The sequence below is a fragment of the Dipteris shenzhenensis genome, chromosome 9, assembly GCF_047967505.1.
Source record: "Dipteris shenzhenensis isolate YYH24624 ecotype China chromosome 9, Dip_SZ_1.0, whole genome shotgun sequence".
Classification (NCBI taxonomy): domain Eukaryota; kingdom Viridiplantae; phylum Streptophyta; class Polypodiopsida; order Gleicheniales; family Dipteridaceae; genus Dipteris; species Dipteris shenzhenensis.
Window position 1 is genome coordinate 24,976,561 of NC_141604.1, and position 17,433 is coordinate 24,993,993.

General features: G+C 41.1%; 1 protein-coding gene across 1 annotated transcript in view; it reads right to left on the bottom strand.

Moving 5' to 3' along the window:
* The window catches only part of LOC147898413 (uncharacterized), a 37,003-nt gene that overhangs the window by 11,298 nt on the left and 8,272 nt on the right, over positions 1-17,433 (bottom strand). Inside the window, exon 5 of the mRNA XM_087379649.1 lies at positions 7,447-7,677. Coding sequence (XP_087235775.1) covers positions 7,447-7,677 — 231 coding nt within the window. The remainder of the gene's footprint in view (positions 1-7,446; positions 7,678-17,433) is intronic.

The window sequence follows — 17,433 nt, forward strand, 5'->3', positions numbered from 1 at the left end:
AATATTTTCTCATTTTGGGAGACTTCAAATTGGGCTATGCAGAGTGGCTAGACATTATCCTTTTTACTCTTGGATTTCAAGAAAATGACAAAGTAGATTGGAATTTCTTAGAAGGTACCCTTCTACGCTTTGGATCTTCAGATGCATAAATTAGAGGGCTCTCTTCTTTGTACAGATCAACCCATACCCAGGTGCTATTAGAGGGGACAAGGGAGAGATTTTAGATATCTAGATCACCCCTTTAGGGTTGCCCTCTAGCCCCTTTCCTATTTTTGTTCATGGATGAAGCAATGAGTATCTTTCTTAGATCTCAAGAAGACATTATTGAGCTCAGTTATGGTAGGTGGAAACAATAATTCTAATAGTAACCTTTTACTGAATATCAACTGCTGCACCTGCCAATTCTGCCAGTCTATGCATGCAGACATATTACTTCCTCAAAAAGAAAGAAAGCAGAGACAATGTGGTGACATCTGACAATCTCAGGCAAGCACATACAGCTACAACAAACCTGTTAGGAGTGATAACAGCCCAAAGGATCATAGAGTCTACGCCAATCGAGTTGTCCGTCCACAAAAATATGTGTAGAGGAATCCATAAAGATACTCATCTTTTAACAATGCAACACATAGTGCACTTGACATCATCAACGCCCAACGGTGAGACTTTCCCTAAGGCGAGATCTTGGACAGTGAGCCAACTGATGACAGTGCTACTTTTGTGGATGCCACTCCATAGACCTCATTTCTTTCAGGGTAGGCTTGAATGTGTTTGTACTACAACAAGTGCATCCAATGGCTTTTGGGTTAGTGATGAGGACACTCCAGATTGGGGTCTGATTTTGGTTTCACTTGGATTCAGAGGGGTGTCCCTGTCAGATATTGGGATGCTTGGTCGGTGTGAGCAATATTAACCATATTGGGAAGTCCCAAACTATTTGAAAATTACCTGATCCCCTAATATAGTGTTTATGTCACATTCGAGTGTGATAGGTTTGTGGTCAAAGAGGGAGAGAGTAGGGTGAGTCTAATCAAATAGAAAGGAAACCTTGCTTAAGAAGCCTGGGAAAGATAGATATTATTTATTCTGGCCTCTCTTCTATTAAGTCATGTTTGAATGTTGCACCAAGTGAAGAGACCCTCTTTACCCGTGCCAACCAAATGCAACTGCTCCTTAAAATTCTCCCAGGCATCCATTTCTAAACCTTTGACAACTGAACCTTTTTGAAGCCACATGTCCTTGCCGAATTCAACCATATTAAAATCACCCAAGAGAAAACAACTTTCACTAATTGCATCTAGTGAATCCCAAGTTTTTTTCCTTTCCCTATAGCTATTTGGGGCATAGATAGAGGTAGTAGTGAAGCCAAATTTTTCTTTTCTTCATTGCACTTGCAATCCTCCTTAAAAGCATGCCTGAAGAGTACATTGCATTAACAACCACTTTGAAGAATCTCCCAAATCGCATCCATGGTGGTGGTTGTTAAAGAAGTGATGCTAGCCACAGCATGGTTTGTTTGCTCTTGGTGGCGCCGATCTAGGGAATGCATCACTCAGCTTAAAATCCTACAAGGAAATTTTTTGCTGAGTGGGCTACATGGTTGTGGTCAGAGCATTTATGCATGGAAAGGAGCCATAAAAAGATTTATTCATTAATTGCATACTGCCTTACTCTCCTTCCATGAGTTTAGATTGGATGGATAGTACTAGGTGTATTTGTACTTCCACTCATCCCAAGGCTCCTTCCTCTTCCCTTATGGCTGCTATCCTGAAAGCTTGGGACAGCTTCAAGAGTACTCTTCGGAGAGTTCCCTCTCCCTCTTTGAAAGAGGTTTAAAGGCAGCCTACCATATGGAATGACAGTATACTTGATGATCACGGCAACCACTTGGTACTTCCCATTATATGCAATGCTATAGATGGGAGAGAGGCCCCACTTCCTCTGCAGGCTTTTAGAAGAATTTCAAAAATCATCTAGATGATCATAAACTCCAACAAGTCAGTGCAAAGGAAGTGCAAGGAGAATTGGCTATATTGATGCAACCATATTCTTGGACTGGTTTGACACAGATGGCAAGTCTCACCATAGCTCTACGTGGCTTGGGGCTTTTACGAGGATGGGTATCCCTCTACAGGTTTAGGACTACAATGAGATTTAGACGGGGATGCCTTGGTCTTTGATGTTCATGCTGAGGGAAGGTTGTGCTAGGTTTGTAGATGTAGATATCCTTAAGGATGTTATTTTGCAGCCTGTCGGGGTTTTAGGTCATGTGGAACAGTGTTTCTTGGCTCATGATGGTATTTAGACCCTAATCTGAATCATTCATTCGGCTGGAGAATCGGCTCTATGGAGGTGTCTCCATAAACTATTTGCCATGGGACCCTAGGGAATTGATACATGGCACCTAGAGGAGAGCCTCCTCTTCTTTTGTTACATGGTCAATAATGCCAGGAGATTTCAACTCAACCTGAGCGGTTGGAAGCCAACCAGAGCTCCCCATTGGGAGAATTTTCAGATTTCTGCTGATTTGATGAAATCCTTTTGGAAGCGACTCTAGAAATTCCTCACAAATGAACTTTTCTTTAGGCTTTCTATTCATGGAGGGATTGATCCCAATTTGGTTATGGGTCCTAATGTGCACACACACACACACACACAAAGTAGGTGAGTATTAATTTTTTTGTTTTACTTTTAGTTTAAAAAGTTTGGTAAGCTTGATTTTGCATCTAAGGTTGTGGAGGATTGAAGAAATGGAATCCATGCTGGCCTTTAAAAGAAGGCCCTCCCTCCCTCATCCACCACAAAAAATCCAATGAAAAGGGAGGATAGGGACGCCATGGGCAGGATGAAAGTGCTCTTCAGGGTCTTTACGCACACTTGAGTCTTCAGACCACCCACCCGAGTGAACCAGTGAAGGTCCAAGTTCGGGGCAAACTCTATTTGTCCTCGTAAGTTGCCCTAATTGGCCACATAACTTTTGCTGCTGGTCCACAAGCTGCTGCATCAGTTTGCGATTGTCCATCATTTGCTCTTGCTGCTCCAACATGATTGTCATGAAACCTTCAAAATCCAGGTTGTCCTTGTGGTGAGGGGACTTGGTTGGTGAGTGGTCATGGGAACTTGGGAAAGGACTCTTAAATTTTCCCATAGGCTAATGATCACTGTCCAAGCCATCATCCTTAAGAGCCAACTCTTCAGCCTGGCTCATCAGCTGGGCCTCCTCATATTCCCGTTCATGTCTGTAGTCCCTTGTAGACTTGTCCTTCCTAGAGTTAGAGCCAGCACTCCTTGGGGCCATAAGAATTTAGGAACAGATTACCTCAATTTCCAGGCCTCAAATCCACTGAAAATATAAACTATCTGGAGCTGTTTAGAGCACCGTTTAGAACACTCTTTAGGGCTTGTTGAGTGCACTGTTTTGAAGAGAAACTCACTGTTTGAAGCACTGTTTGGACCCCTTTTTGAATACTGAGCAGGGAGACTGTCTAGCAGCACCAAATGCTCTGTCTGAACAGGGAATACTCTGCCATGGCACTGTATAGGAGATGATCAGTAATTAACACTGGCCAAGGTTATAAAAAAATGACAGATGCACAGTAGTTAGCCCTAATTCCGACTTTGAGGACTCAGAAACCAATGTTTGCTGCAATTCAGGTATAGGCAGGGTAGAATAGAGCAGAATAGCATGTAGAAGTGAAAATCCCCAAATTATATGAGCTCTAGGTTGAGAAAGCCTCAATTCTGTGCCACCTGGCAGCAATTTCGAGGCAGAAACAGCGTCAAACGTAGTCAGCTGGATCTGAAACTTGGTACAGGGCTAGCGCCTCCCTGTATGCAGTCAAATTATCATTTGCAACAGGCAATATGCAAATCGCAGCAGATTAAGATTCCTGGCAGCGCACTATTTTAGACAATTTCCAGCTTGAAACTTGGAATTTCCCTGTGATACTTAGGGCTTTTGATGAGGGGACCATCCGATACAAGAATTGCCAAAATCTGAGAACTTTGGCAATAAGGGTTGTTCCCAAGCGGACACGTGGCAGAATAGAATCCAGAGCACTTCCCGCACTGCAATTTTGCAGAGGTATCCCTTGGGCTCAAGATAAGATGCTCCAATTTTCAGGACGAGATAATGAATATTCACCCACAAATTCCCAAAAAAGGGATTTGATACCAACTGAAACAGGATCTACACTATAATTGCTACCTACCACTAGATTTTATTTTATTTTTTCGATGAAAACTACCACTAGATTTAGGGTCTATTTTAGCACAGTAATAGCAGTAAAATCAGAAATTGTAGCAAAGGTTAGGGTTAGATCTCTCTTATGGGAAGAGGACATGAGATCCAACAGCTCTCATGTGGCTAGCAAGCTGAAAACTTGAAGTTGTCCTTCTTGGCATCAGCAGCTAGTAGCCTGATGCTTAGTAACAATGAGAGGAATGAGTGTACTTTTCATTAGTGTAGAATGATAATGAAGTACAGCTGAAAGAATCCATGACTTGGAATTACTTGACAAGATGATCACACACAATTACTAACATGTCGAGAGGTAGAATTCTCTTCTTGAGGCTGCGAGGTCTTTTGAATGCCTTTGGAATTCTGACAAGCTCAAACCTAGGAGACTTTCTACGTAATCTCACATGACTTCGGTTCCTCAAGTGCATATTGACCACAAGCCTTATAGACCTCTTCTGTGATACCACTTGTTGGTAAACTTAGATACAAATGCATACAAGTAGTTTCACGTGAACAGAACCGAAAAGAGACAACCAGAGAATTCTTATAGAAGATGGCAACCTTTATTGCTTAAGCTATCAAGCTCTCAAGCCCTCACGCACACAGCAAACACAACACATGCAATTCATGCGATATATACACTCCACGAACCGCCTGTAAGAGCGATGATCAAGACGTCCACCACCGTGGTCTTCATATCCTCCTACCAAATCATGTCGCCAACACTGTGGCTAGCCAACCGAGATGCAGAGAGTCAACTTCTGGCTGTAGCCAGGAGATGCTGGCCCCGAATCTCATGGAGGCGATCCTTGAGGATAGGGAAGAAAGGAGAAGTTGCTCCAAATAACCGCCTGAAGAGGAATACGTAGAGGTAGCCATGCATTGAGGCCACATGTCAATTGTCCTCCTAGAACCCCACGAGGTTTACAACTAACCTTTTTCTAATAGAGATCCCATGACCCCAAAAAACTATAGGCCCATTATTATTGGACATCTCATATCCAAGGTCTATGCATCAATACTCGACAAAGAGGCTAGCTAGTTCACAAAGCTTCAAGGACTCAGAGCAGTGAGATAGGCGGTCTTTTGAAGAGATCACGGGACCATGGATCACATACTCACACTTAGAGGGGTCATTGAGGAGGCTAGGGCACGGAGATGAGGGTTTATGGCTGCTTTGTGGATTTCTGCAAGGCTTTTGATATAGTGCCAAAGCCCCGACTCATCAGACGGCTGCAAGAGTTTGGTTATGATCAGGAGATCACTTGAGCAGTCATGTCACTTATGAGAGAGTTTCAAGTAGGGTTTGAACGTGGACAGAGGAGATTTTGAGTACTACTGGTGTCAAACAAGGTTGTCCATCATCACCAGCTTGAGACTTTGTTGGGACCCTAGGAGGGAATGGCTGATCTTTCATTCTCCTATACGCCATGATGTGATCTTAATCTCTTCATCAATAGAGGGGCTCCGGCAACACTAGGACATGGTTTATACTTTCTGCAAGACACATGATTTGAAGGTCAACCTTGGTATAACCAGGTCATTATCTTCAATACATCCCGGGCAGCCATGCAAAGAGAGCACTTCACCTTGGACGGGTTACCAGTGCAGGTGGTTGCATCCTACACATACTTGGGGGTTCTCTTCTTTGGTCCGGTCTTCACAATGCGATCAACACCATAGGCCCCACTGAGTAGCAGGGAATATGTTGCACTGGCTAGACTCAAGTGGCAGTTCTTTCACTTTCACTTTCAAGATCCCCAGACCAAGACTCTTCTCTTTGAATCTTTGATCTGCCTAGCAGGTATGTATGGCAGCCCTTGTGTTGGAAACCAAACCTGTCAAAGACTGATTGGGCCCAAGAGGCTTCAAGTCCTTATGCTTCCACACATGATCCGTAGCAAGCCTTCAGTCCCACATCAGATAGTCCTAGCTGAGTTCCGAGCATCTCCATACAACTTGATAAAGCGTTCGACCTTATCGCATTAGGGACTATGGCTCCTCCAGTAGAGGACGGCGCAGGCTACCATGGTTGGCCCTATCTTCATCCATAGCACTCGCAAACTAAGGGTGACTAGAAGTACTAGACATGCAAGTGGTTTGAGAGCTTGGGGCTCCACATAGACAGGTTACCCCCCTCCTGTAGAGCACTAAAGCCCCCTCCCTCTTGCTCACATATCAGCAAGTGAACCAGGTCATCCGAGAGGATCTCTTATAGTTACACACATTCAAGGCCTTGTTAGCACACCCTGAGCTACCCATGAAGCTCAATCTTTATGCAAACCATTGATTGCAATTTTCAGCAGCAGAGGGCTTTATTGATCCACCAAGATACACACGGATCCACCTACCCCACTCCTTGAGGATAACTATCGGGCAGTTCTGTGTCCCATCACACCGATTTCGTATTGAGAGCGGAACGACAGAGGGCATCAGAGGGCATTCCTAGAGAGGGTCGCATCTACATGAGTTGCATGTGGACTCAATCAAAATGCCCATGCAAATGGACAAACAACCAAGTACTAGTAAACACCTTGAGGAGTAGCTACAGATGGCATTTCTCATGTTTCCCTAAAAGCAAATGACTACTATAGGGAGATACATCTAAAATGGATATAAGCTTGGACTGCAGCTCATAAAGTTAACACCGGAGATGAGGGAATCACAGTGGAGTCTCGTGAGATAATTCTAGAATATGCTTTGGCTGAAGGGAATACAATAGAATCTCTCTGGAGTCTTATCTCCTAGTATTATCAAGAGGTTCTTGTCAATCAAAGGCCATCAATAACCTGGGTGGAAATCACAGGTAAAAGGATACCAAAACTAAAACTTTGGTCGTCTCAAGCGGATCTGGTTCCAAGAAGTAGGCTACCAAAACACAGAATCACAAACTTGGGTTGCCTTGAGTGAATCTGGTTCCAAGAAATAAGCTACCGAATTATTAAGACTGTTGTTTTTGTGAAATTATATCAACTAAACCCAACAATGATAGGTATATAATGAGCATGCGGACCTCTCAAAACCAGAAGAATCAAAACTTGTCACATAACTTACACTGAATTTAAAATCACACTGGGATTGACGCTTGGAGAGCATTCATATAGAAAAATCCCCAATGATTATGCTGCATTGCATTGAAAATATGGCTAATAAAAGTCATTATGCCAACAATGGAGGAGATATTCAAAATTATCAAAAGCACTTACAACTATCTCTCCTGCCATTAGCATGTCCATACCAGCACGATCAGCTGCAACTACCTTATACATTGAAGCGAGGAATCCAATAATGGTGATAGTCATGATGAGTGCCAAGAAAAGTCTGAACCGTCGGCTAGTTGCTTGAAGTCCCTTTATAATTTTGGCGTATTTGTAATAGTAAAATTCTGGATCAAGTCCCTTCCCAAGGAGATCTTTAAATTTATTCATCTTAAGCTCCTGAAATGCAAAATCCACATTAATTTTTTCCCTGTTTGCCTTGAGAAGCATTTGGCCCAGCAGGGGATTGATGGGGGAGGGGGGGAGTTTTATATGCAATGGAAAATCATAAGGTGATTAATAGGACAGCCATATGACCATGACCATTAAATGAACATTTCAAGAGGAACTGTAAGCTTATAAAGACATGATTCCATGCAATGCAAACACAATCTCTATTATCTACAATGAAATCAAGAATTAAATAGTGGAGGTAGATGACACCAACATTTAGTGCTCTTGAACTCTCATTCTGTAAGCAGTAAATTCTTTTATTGCATGTTCTTTTTCTTTGTGCTTGTCAAAACAAAAGATGGGGATGCAAATATGTGAGACATGTAGAAAAGAAATTAGCATGAGAGTGCGGAAACTTTGGCATCTCCATGTCCTCAAATTAAGGGTCATAACCAGGATTTAAGACAACTACCTTGCCTCAGATTTCCCTTTTGCCTATGTAATATGAGACTATATACACCGAAAAATGCTACAATTGAAGCCACAAGTCTCTCTGACAATGCGCAGATGAGGGCAATCAAAGACACGTACATGGACAAACCCACCATGCATAACTCAAATCCATGCTACAGATATAACAAATGCCATTAGCCAACCAAAAGCTACATAGTCTTCATGACTCATTATTGATAAATAAAATTAAGGTAATTCAGAGAGCCTTTAGTATGCAGATATAAATGCATACCCATAAGGGCTTCTAATTTTCCACAGTGCGATCAGTATGTAGTAGATGCAAATTAAATTGATGTGAAGTGTTGCACTCAAATTAAATACACCCTAGATCATGGCTGCTAGTCAACTCCTATATGGCTTTGATCATAGATACCTCTATGTTCACAAAATGAGAACTTGGTCTGGCTTTCTCATTTTTGTTCTAGATGACTCTTTTACTTGGAGCATTCAAATCTACAATGGTGTTATCCATCTAGAAGAACCTGGACAGGTTTGTTTAGTGCGTGCACAACATAAGGGGAACTACAACTAGCATTGCTATGCTTTCCATACCTTGTTAAGACAACTTAAGAATCTGTTCTTCATACATGGTTCAAAACACCTATGCAAGTACTGGTATGTGGGATGATGCATATAGAAGAGGTGAGGGAAAACAAAGAAGCAACAAGAAAGCCGTCACGTGTTTTAGTAGGAGGGATAAGAAGGTAAACAAGTTTGTAGGGGAAAATGTTCAAACCACACGGCTTGACGATGCTTGCATACTATGAGGCCTAGAGGGTTTGGGTCTAGGGTTACACCTAGGCCGACACATTAATGAAGAGGTGCAAATGGGCTCTATGAGAGGGCTAGAATGGTAAGGTCCCTTATGGGACACATGGCACCAAGGCATGAGGCCACTTGGCAAGCATTGAGCTAGGCGGAGGCTTCTAGAGAGAGATCTCCAAGATGAAGAAAAAAGAAAGAGTATTCACGAGGAGGAGATCACTGGAAACTGTGGCTGGGAGGAAAGCAGTGGAAGAGCCCTCTATGTTGGAAGGATTATAACATTGGTATCAGAGCCGCTAATGAGGATGCATGCAGTAATTGGAGTCTCAAGTGCACAACAATTGGGGTCGCACGTGCAGAGCTTTTTACCGTGCACGAGCTTGATCTCCTCGAGGGCCGAGAATGCAGGGTTTCTAGAATACTTTGTTTAAAGCTTCTGATGACAGCCGCGTGACATCAAGTTTCTTATCTGATGCTCTTGCCTTCTTTTCACCGGATAAATCAACAACCCGTGACTTCGCGCGGCGCTTGTCCTCCCTAACAGATTCAAAGTCATATCGCTCAGCTTCCCTGATAGCCGCATGAGTGATGAAGACACTTAGTCTCCCTGACAGCCGAACTCTGTGATCACTTCCTTGAAGTTCTGACGTGACCAAACCGGAAATTGGTTGTGCAACCTCATATAGTGGTGGTTGAGGAGAAGTAGCTTGATGTGTAGAGAGAAGAAGTCGCTTTGTTCGTTTCATTCGGACAAGGTCATAGTTGATAGACCAACAGCCTGTTGTGGACAATAGGTGTGAATGCAAGCTTTGGAAAGGCAAAGCATATGCAGCGAAGAGAAAGAAGCCGCGGTCGTCGTCTAGCATCGTCATCTGTGCACAGAGCAAGGAAACAATTACGACGGTTGCCACGTCCTTCAAAGGTCTCTTAATCTTTGAAAAAAAGCCACGCCATTTTTGTCCTTTATACCCCTCTTCCCCAAGGTCCAAAAAAATCCTTTTTCACCCCCTCTTTCTCCCAAGCTTCTAAGATCCTCTTCACCCCTTTTTTCCAATCTCTTTAACCTTGCCATAATTAAAAGAAGAGCGTCGGACTTTGAGATAGAAGAAAGCGGGATTTCGGAGTTCGAGATCGGGGAAGCGGAAGAAGCAGGATCGAAAGGATCGTGAATCAAAAGAAAGCGAGAAGTCGAGGGTCGAAGAAAGCATGAAGACAAATCCAAGACCATTGAACAAATACCAGGGAAGTGGGCATTGCATTTTTCTCTCTAGTATAAAGCTTCTTGCTTTATAATTTCTGAAAAAATACGCATTTTAAAAATGACAACTCTAGAAAGAGATGAAATGGTTAGGGAGAGCGAGGAAAGGACTAGAAAGGGAAAAGCTATAGCTAGAGAGAAAATACATAAGGAAGTACAAAATGAAACTCGGGAGGATAACGTGGAAATGGAAGACATAGACTACGGTAATTATGGAATTCCATATACGGAATTCATTAAACTTGAAACTCGAACACAAAATATGGAGACACAGTTAGAAACTATTAGTGATACATTAAAAATCCTAGCTGAAGTCATAACCAAGTTATCCGATTCTCAATCAGTAACTCCAATGGAAAAATCACCGTCTCCTCCTAATGAAGTTGAGAGGTCCACCTCTCGACTTAGAGAAACCTCTAACATTCTTAAGGACTTGAAACTGCCAATTTTCAATGGGGAAGAAAAGGAGCGTAATAAAGATGCGATTAATAGGTTCTTCCAAAAGTGGCAAGACTTCCATCAACCCAGGAATACCCCTCCTGAAAATAAGTCGTGGAAGCAAGTCTTTCCCTTGGAAACAAGGCCTATAAATGGTGGATGAGCCTCAGAGAAAATAATAGAATTCCTAGGTATTGAGCTGAGTTTGAACAAGCCTTCTTAAAAAAGTTTTTACCTGAAAATGAATTAGAAAGAGCGTGGAAGCTTGGGACAATTGCACGATGGGTAAAAACACTCTAGTCCAGTATATAGTGAACTATAGAGAGGCAGTCCTTAAGCTGAAAGGAATTGATAAATTCCAAAAGATAAGGGGTTTCGTGAGAGGTCTCAAAGACACTTATAAGATTGAGGTGAGAAGAAATTCTCCCAAAACCTTTAAAGAAGCAATCAAATACGCCCAAATATACGATGATACGACAGGGAAATCTAAAGTTGGAACTTCGGAGCAAACAGGTTTTGTTCCTATGTTCAATAAATTTCCTAATTTGAAAAGGAAGGAGCACTTTAGGAAGGAGATTCCTCAGGTATCACCTAAGAAACTTCGAACACAAAGTTATCCTCTCTTGAAGAAAGAGCATTATGAAAGGGCCACGCATAAAAATCTTTGCTTCAAATTTTTTGGCAATGACCATGCTGTTTGGAACTACCCTAAAAATAAACAAGCAGAAGCATTAAATCTTTGCTTCAAATTTTTTGGCAAAGACCATGCTGCTTGGAACTACCCTAAAAATAAACAAGCGGGAGATAATGCCCCAAATAGACCTCCACAAAAACAAATACATGTGGTGTAGGTATTGGCGCTTAATGGTACTGAAAAGTACACTCAGGTAGAGTTCTATCATGAGGATAGCACCCACATGTACTGTCTATCATCGGCAATGTGACAGTGCACCTTTGGTCCTCATGATTTAATGAGGATGCATGGAAAAATAAAGGGACAAAGGGTAAGAGTGATGGTCGATGATAGTGCAACACATAATTTCTTGAACTACTCGTTAGTTAAGAAATTAAAATTGCCTCAGAGTCCAAGTGTCCATAAATGTGTGATCTTTTTGGAGCAGTGATAAAAAGGTTTGGGACACCATGATACATGGTGTAGAGGTGGATATTCAAGGCTATCAGAATGCCTTGGATTTTCGAATTATGCATCTCAATCAAACCGATGTTGTGCTTGGTCGAGAGTGGTTGTATAATCTTGGGCATAGCTTACAGCAGAGTTATCTTAATAACTCCATTATGTTTGAAAAAGAGGGTAGAGTCTTCCAAATTCAAGGAGAACATGATAACTCTCCTCTTATTTGTTCGATGGAATTGGAACAAATACTACACCAAGAAGAATGTGAGGTATATCGCTGTGAACTTACTTTTATTGGTGATTTTATGTCTTCTCCATCGGAAAGAAGTAATATCTTTTTTTATAATGTTAAAAAGTATGAATCTTCTTTCAATTATTTAATGTTTGAATTTAAAGATGTTTTTCCATCTGATTTGCCTGATGGTTTACCCCTTGAGAGAGAAGTAGATCATAAAATAGCTCTGATTCTTAGATCTACCCCTGTTTGTAAACCCCCATATAGGCTTAGTCAAACGGAGGAACGTGAGGTCGAAAGACAATTAACTAAATACCTTAGGAAGGGCCAAATTCAACCAAGTAGCTCACCTTGGTCTACACTAGTTTTACTGGTAAAGAAAAAGGATGGTACTATGCATTTATGCATAGATTACCGAGCACTAAATAAAATCACCAATAAAAAATAAGTATCATATGTCTCGCATTGATGAGCTCTTTGATCAATTTCAAGGGGCAAAATATTTTACCAAAATTGATTTAAGATCAAGATGTCACCAAGTACGAATTCGAAAAGAGGATGTCCCTAAGACATCATTTCGTACTAGGTATGAGCATTATCAATTTAAAGTAATGCCATTTGGTTTAACAAATGCTCCAGCAACTTTCATGACACTTATGAATAGTGTCTTAAGGCCATATTTAGGATTTTGCAATAGTATTTTTAGATGATATCTTTATATATAGTAAAACCAAAAAATAGCATTTGGAACATTTGCAAAAAGTATTCCAAATGCTTGGAGATAATTCACTCTTTGCTAAAGAACCCAAATGTGAATTCTTTGCAAAATAAGTGAAATACTTGGTACACATAATATCCCAAGAAGGGATTCGTATGGACCCTGAAAAAGTAAGGGCCATATTGGAATGGCCACATCCTACAAACCTAGAAGAATTACAAATATTCTTAGGTTTATCTAAATTCTATAGGAGATTCATCCAAGATTACGCTAAGATTGCTGTTCCGACGGACCGGCTTGAGAAGGGAAGCACCTTCATATGGGATGAACCTCAAAAGAGAAGTTTTGAAAAATTAAAGTAGCTATAGTAGCAGCTCCTGTCTTAAAGGTAGTAGATCCCAATGAACCATTTGTGGTTGAGACAGATGCCCCAGTGATTTTGCTGTTGGGGCGGTACTTTTACAAAAAGGTAGACCAGTGGCTTTTGAAAGCAAAAAGTTAGATCGTGCCCAACGGAATTACACGGCATATGAGAAGGAATTGTATGCTATAGTTTATGCTTTGAAGAAGTGGAGGCACTATTTATATGGTGCCAAGTTTGAGATCAGCTTTGATCAAGAGAGCATTAAGTGGATTTGCAATCAACCAGAGCTTAAAGGTAAAAAAGCTAGATGGACTGAATTCATGCAAGAGTTTGATGTACAATTGACATATCGGAAATTGAAGTTTAATGTGGTAGCAGACTCCCTTCGCCGAATGCCGATTGTTAATTAATTGAGTTTTACTCAATTTCAAAAATGATTTCCTAGAGTCCTTAAAGGGAAAATGTGAGTTTGATCCTCACTTTTCTGAAATATGGAAAGCAATTAGAAATAGGGATCCAGCTAATCGAGAGGCTTTCACTGAGGAGTCACATGGAAATGGTGACACACCACAAGTTGGTGATAAAGGACTCAAGTGGAAAAATATACTGTTGAGGATGGTTACCTGCTCTACAAGGGTAGAGTATGTGCCCCAGATAAGGAAAAGGCAATTCTTTTAGCGTAGAATAGATAAGGATGTCCAAGATTATGTATTGAAGTGCCAAAAATGCCAAGTCAATAAGGCTGAACACCTTAAGGTAGGAGGTCTCCTACACCCATTGGAGATTCCATCTGGCAAATGGGAGAGTATCTCCATGGATTTTATTGTGGGATTACCTAGGACACATAGGGGGCACAACTCTATGTGGGTAATTGTTGATCGGTTGACCAAGATGGCTTATTTTATTCCCGTCAATGAAGATGTTAAAACTCTAGAATTAGCTAGGATGCTTGTGGAGCATATTTATAAATTGTATGGGCTACCAACCAATATTGTTAGTGACCGGGATAGCAAATTTAACAGCCATTTTTGGAGGGCTTTGTTTATGACGTTAGAAACTTCATTGAATATGAGCACCACGGATCATCCACAGAGTGATGGTCAAACTGAAAGGGTCAATCAGATCATTGAAGATATGCTTCGAGAATATGTAAGTAAATGGCAAACTAATTCGGAACAATATTTGTCCATATTAGAATTTGCATATAACAGTGCCAAACATTTAGCTATAGGTTTTAGTCCATTGTATGGATTTCAACCAAGAAACCCAACGGCAGTGGGACTCGAAAAAGAGAAGGTTCAAGCGACCAAAGATTTTCTTGAAGATATGAATCAAATGCTTGAGTTAGCTAAAGATAGCATAAGAAGAGCTCAGGATAGAGCACAAAGTTATCCAAACCCTCACCGTAGAAGGTTGGAGTTTGAAGTAAATAAGAAAGTCTACCTTAAGATACATGAATCTTCAGAATCCCTAAAGACGGGTAAATGTCCAAAGTTGTCTCCTAGGTATTGTGGACCATTCATAATACTTAAGAGAATTGGAGAACTTGCTTACAAATTAGCCTTACCTAAGGGATGTAGAGTACATCCACTTTTTCATGTGAGTAGGCTAAAAAGGAAATTAGGAGATGATGGCAATCTCATTTGTAATGAAGTCCTAGTTGAACTCATTGAACCTGCATCTTTACCACACGAACCAAAAAGAATTTTAGATAGACAAGAAAAAAGAACACGACATACAATATCGCAAGAATGTCTAGTTAAGTGGAAAGATAGACTTGAAGAGACTTCAATGTGGGAAAGGGTAAGCAATCTCCAAAGGAGATTTCCCAATTTTGTTTTCGAGGACGTAAATCATTCTTAAGAGGAAGGGAATGTTACGTCAGCCATAATCTTGGAACCGTGTGGTGTGATTATGATCAGGCAGGAAACCAGAGGGCTCGACGATGCTTGCATACTATGAGGCCTAGAGGGTTTGGGTCTAGGGTTACGCCTAGGCCTAGACATTAATGAAGAGGTGCAAATGAGCTCTATGAGAGGGCTAGAATGGTAAGGTCCCTTGTGGGACACATGGCACCCAAGCATGAGGCCACTTGGCACTTCTAGAGAGAGATCTCCAGGATGAAGGAAAAAGAAAGAGTATTCACGAGGAGGAGATCACTGAAAACCGTGGCTCGGAGGAAAGCATTGGAAGAGCCCTCTATGTTGGAAGGATCATAACAACCACTGAGAACTAAAACCTTTCTTGAACCAAAACATAGCTTCAATATTCAATTCGCAGCAAATTTGAGCACTTAGCACTTCAAAAACAATTTTGAATACTTGTTGGGAACTTAGTTCAACAAGAAAAACTTAATGATGAAGATGGAACTTGAATCGCAATTGAGGGAGAGACAAAACAAGAGAACAAGGTGCCATACTAGGGGCCATAAATAAGGGCTGCCCCCGCCCCCCCCCCCCCCCCCCCCGAAGGTCTTTATTGCAATAGAAATCAGTACAAAGCTTGCTCACAAGGGAGTCTGATTCTAATACAACTTGGATTCTCATCCATACAAAGAGCAAGGTTGCTCTCTAATGATTAGCTTTGCACGCAGCCAAAAAGCTTGGCTTTCCCCAAAAAGCTAGGGCCTGCTTTTAGCCAAAATAGGCCAACTTTTCCTAGAAAGCAATAGCTTTCTTATCCAAATTGACGATTTCTTTGCTTTTAGCCCTATGGGTTCTCTTTTATGCTGCTCCCCCCTTGCCGTGTTGATTCACAAATATCCTTTTGAAAGTAGAGCTATGGAAGGCCTTGCACCATGTTCATTTTCTTGAGTGAAACCAAGCTTTTGAAATTAAGGTGTGCAAACCTCTTGCACCATAACGTGCTTAAACAAGCATCTTAGAACCTATGAGAAGATGTCAAATCTCTCTAACAAAGAGGAATTGAAATTTAATAAAAAGGCTTTACAACTATGGATATGATGTCCTCAAGGTGTCAATCAAGACTCCACTGAAATCCGATACCAAATGACTAAGATATGGCCATATATGTTGAAAAAGAAGTGTCAACATATGCACTAATAGCCACTCTAAAATCATTTGAACTGATTGCTCTGGAATTAACTGAAGAGACAAATCTTTTGCACTTAATAGAACCACGGACCATAGAAGGGCCAACTATGTATTTCTCAATATCCACGAACGATATCCATATTTCTTTGCCATGGCAAAAATGCAAAGTCCATAATCTTGACAAAATAGAAGAAATTGGTTCCATAATAGAAACGATATAACCGAGATATTATTACTGAAATCCTTCAAAGCTTGAGATACTAGAACTTGGAACAAAATAGTTGTGAGAAAAACTAATTTCACCCCCTCTTAGCTGAAGTCTTGGCCTCGAAATAAACTTTTCAAACCATGCTTGAACTATAAATACTCTCTGTTCCTGAAACAATCAGGAAAACAACACACTACTCTCCTTGTATTGAGATATAAGGGTTAGGATCAAAAAGAGATTCATCAAAATATGTATACCTAGCCGCAAATTGCTTCTTCAATTCTTTCGATAGAGTGATTGGTTCTTGAAAAATAACTCACCTGTACGCATCCCCAAAGCATTGAAGGATCTCCATATAATTGAGCCCAAATTCTTGACACATACATTTGGTTTCTTGAACTTGACGATAAGTTGGCCTCAAGACAATTTTATCGGGTATATGATCATTCTCATACTCTTCATTCTTAGATAAAAGCCTTTATGTCAGGTTCTAAGCATTGGGGAGCTCTTTTCACTTCATGGGAAACCTCATGTCAAACTCAACTCCTCGTCGAGATCATTTGGGATTTCAGTTCTCTTTTTGGTGAGTCTTCTAGTGGTTGAACTTTCAAGATCTGTAGAATCAGCCATCTTTGGTCCAAAGAATCTCGATCTAGTTGCTGGTCCAAAAGTAGTTCTAACAGAGTAATTCTTGGACAGGATTGCTGGATCAGGCTGTCCTTAATCGATGTTTTGAGCTAACTTTGTGCCAATCTGTACTTGGCACAAGCCGCTGTCCAGCCTTCTAAAATAATCCCTATTGTAAGCCAAATGTGGTCTCTACTGCTGTCAGCTCTAAGTATAAGAGAAGAAAAACATTAATCATTGACTATAGATGGTGGATCTATCAAGCCGAGAAGGAACTAATCAGAATTCGAGTAAGATGAAAGAGAAATCTCACCCTCGAATTGATGGTCCTAATATGGAAGAGAAATCTCACCCTCAAATCGATGACCCTCTCCAGGAATTCGCCAGGGAATTTGAACTAGCTGCTACTTGGGCTGGATGGAATGTGCCAAGAGTTTGGAAATGAATT